Genomic DNA, 2,055 nt, shown 5'->3' on the forward strand with positions numbered 1-2,055 from the left:
GGGGACACTGGGGGCACGGGGACATTGGGACATCGGGGCATTGGGGTCACAGGGATGGAAGACACGGGGACATTGGGACACAGGGACATTGGGGACACGGGGATGGAAGACTCGGGGACATTGGGACACGGGGACCTGGGGACATGGGGACACAGGAACACAAGGACACTGGATCACAGGGATGGAAGACACGGGGACACTGGGGACATGGGGATAGGGGACATTGGGGTCACGGACATTGGGACACAGGGACATTGGGGACACGGGGATGGAGGACACGGGGACATTGGGTCACAGGGACATTGGGACACAGGGACATTGGGGACATGGGGATGGAAGACATGGGGACACTGGGTCACAGGGACATTGGGTCAGGGGGACATTGGGGACACAGGGACATTGGGACACTGGGATATTGGGGACACGGAGATGGAAGACAAGGGGACATTGGGACACGGGGACATTGGGGACACAGGGACACTGGGGAGGTGGGGACATTGGGTCACAGGGATGGAAGACACGGGGACATTGGGACATGGGGGCATTGGGTCAGGGGGATATTGGGGACACAGGGACATTGGGGACACAGGGACATTGGGTCATGGGGACATTGGGGTCACAGGGATAGAGGACATGGGGACACAGGGACACTGGAGACACGGGGACATTGGGACATGGGGACACTGGGGAAATGGGGACACAGAGACATTGGATCACAGGGATGGAAGACGCGGGGACACAGGGACATTGGGACACAGGGGACGTGGAGATGGAAGACTCGGGGACATTGGGTCACGGGGACATTGGGGACATTGGGGACATTGGGGACAAACCTGAGAGCCGCTTGAAGGGCGGCTCGTGGCCGCGGGGCAGGCGCAGCCCGCAGGCGGTGGCCACCAGCTCCGTCAGGACGGCGGCCGTGTGCTCGTCGTTCTCCAGGTCCCCCGCCGACTGGGGACAAGTTGGGGACAAGTTGGGGACACGGCGGTGACACACGGCCACCACCGCCCCGGGTCCCCAACGCCCCCCCCCGTCCCCATCTCTTTGTCACCAAGTGCCACCTGTCCGTGGTCTCCCTGTGCCCAGGGTCCCCGTGACCCAGGTGTCCTCTTCCCTTGTCCCCAAGTGCCACCTGTCCCCAAGTGCCACCTGTCCCCATCTCCTTTGTCCCCAAGTGCCACCTGTCCCCATGGCCCAGGTGTCCCCATCCCTTTGTCCCCAGGTGCCACCTGTCCCCACGACCCAGGTGTCCTCTTCCCTTGTCCCCAAGTGCCACCTGTCCCCATCCCTTGTCCCCAAGTGCCACCTGTCCCCATCTCCTTGTCCCCAAGTGCCCCCTGCCCCCATGACCCAGGTGTCCTGCTCCCTTGTCCCCAAATGCCACCTGTCCCCATCTCCTTTGTCCCCAGGTGCCACCTGTCCCCATGACCCAGGTGTCCTGCTCCCTTGTCCCTAAGTGCCACCTGTCCCCATGACCCAGGTGTCCTCCTCCCTTGTCTCCAAGTGCCACCTGTCCCCATCTCCTTTGTCCCCAGGTGCCACCTGTCCCCATGACCCAGGTGTCCCCATCCCCTTGTCCCCAGGTGCCACCTGTCCCCATGACCCAAGTGTCCTGCTCCCTTGTCCCCAAGTGCCACCTGTCCCCATCTCCTTTGTCCCCAAGTGCCACCTGTCCCCATCTCCTTGTCCCCAAGTGCCCCCTGCCCCCATGACCCAGGTGTCCTGCTCCCTTGTCCCCAAGTGCCACCTGTCCCCATCCTCTTGTCCCCAAGTGCCACCTGTCCCCATCTCCTTTGTCCCCAAGTGCCACCTGTCCCCATCTCCTTGTCCCCAGGTGCCACCTGTCCCCACGCCCCAGGTGTCCTCCTCCCTTGTCCCCAAGCACCCGAGTGCCCCCGTCCCCCTGTCCCCAGGTGCCAGCTGTCCCCATGTCCCCGTGTCCCCGTCCCTCACCGCCAGCACGGCGCCATCGCTGATCACCAGGTAGCCCACCTGGTCCGGGATGCGCTCCAAGCCCTGGGTCAGCGCCGTCGTCTGGGGACAGCACGGGGACAG

General features: G+C 63.6%; 1 protein-coding gene across 1 annotated transcript; it reads right to left on the reverse strand.

Annotated features, from left to right (window-relative positions):
- Positions 1-833: 833 nt before the first annotated feature.
- On the reverse strand, positions 834-2,040 carry LAMTOR4 (late endosomal/lysosomal adaptor, MAPK and MTOR activator 4; the record flags this gene model as incomplete). The annotated part of the gene is given in 2 exon segments (XM_021383865.1): positions 834-951; positions 1,954-2,040. Coding segments are annotated over 2 exon segments (205 nt in total), but the record flags the coding sequence as incomplete, so codon positions are not given.
- Positions 2,041-2,055: the final 15 nt, after the last annotated feature.

The sequence above is a fragment of the Numida meleagris genome, unplaced genomic scaffold (genome assembly GCF_002078875.1).
Source record: "Numida meleagris isolate 19003 breed g44 Domestic line unplaced genomic scaffold, NumMel1.0 unplaced_Scaffold622, whole genome shotgun sequence".
In the NCBI taxonomy this organism is placed as follows: Eukaryota; Metazoa; Chordata; class Aves; order Galliformes; family Numididae; genus Numida; species Numida meleagris.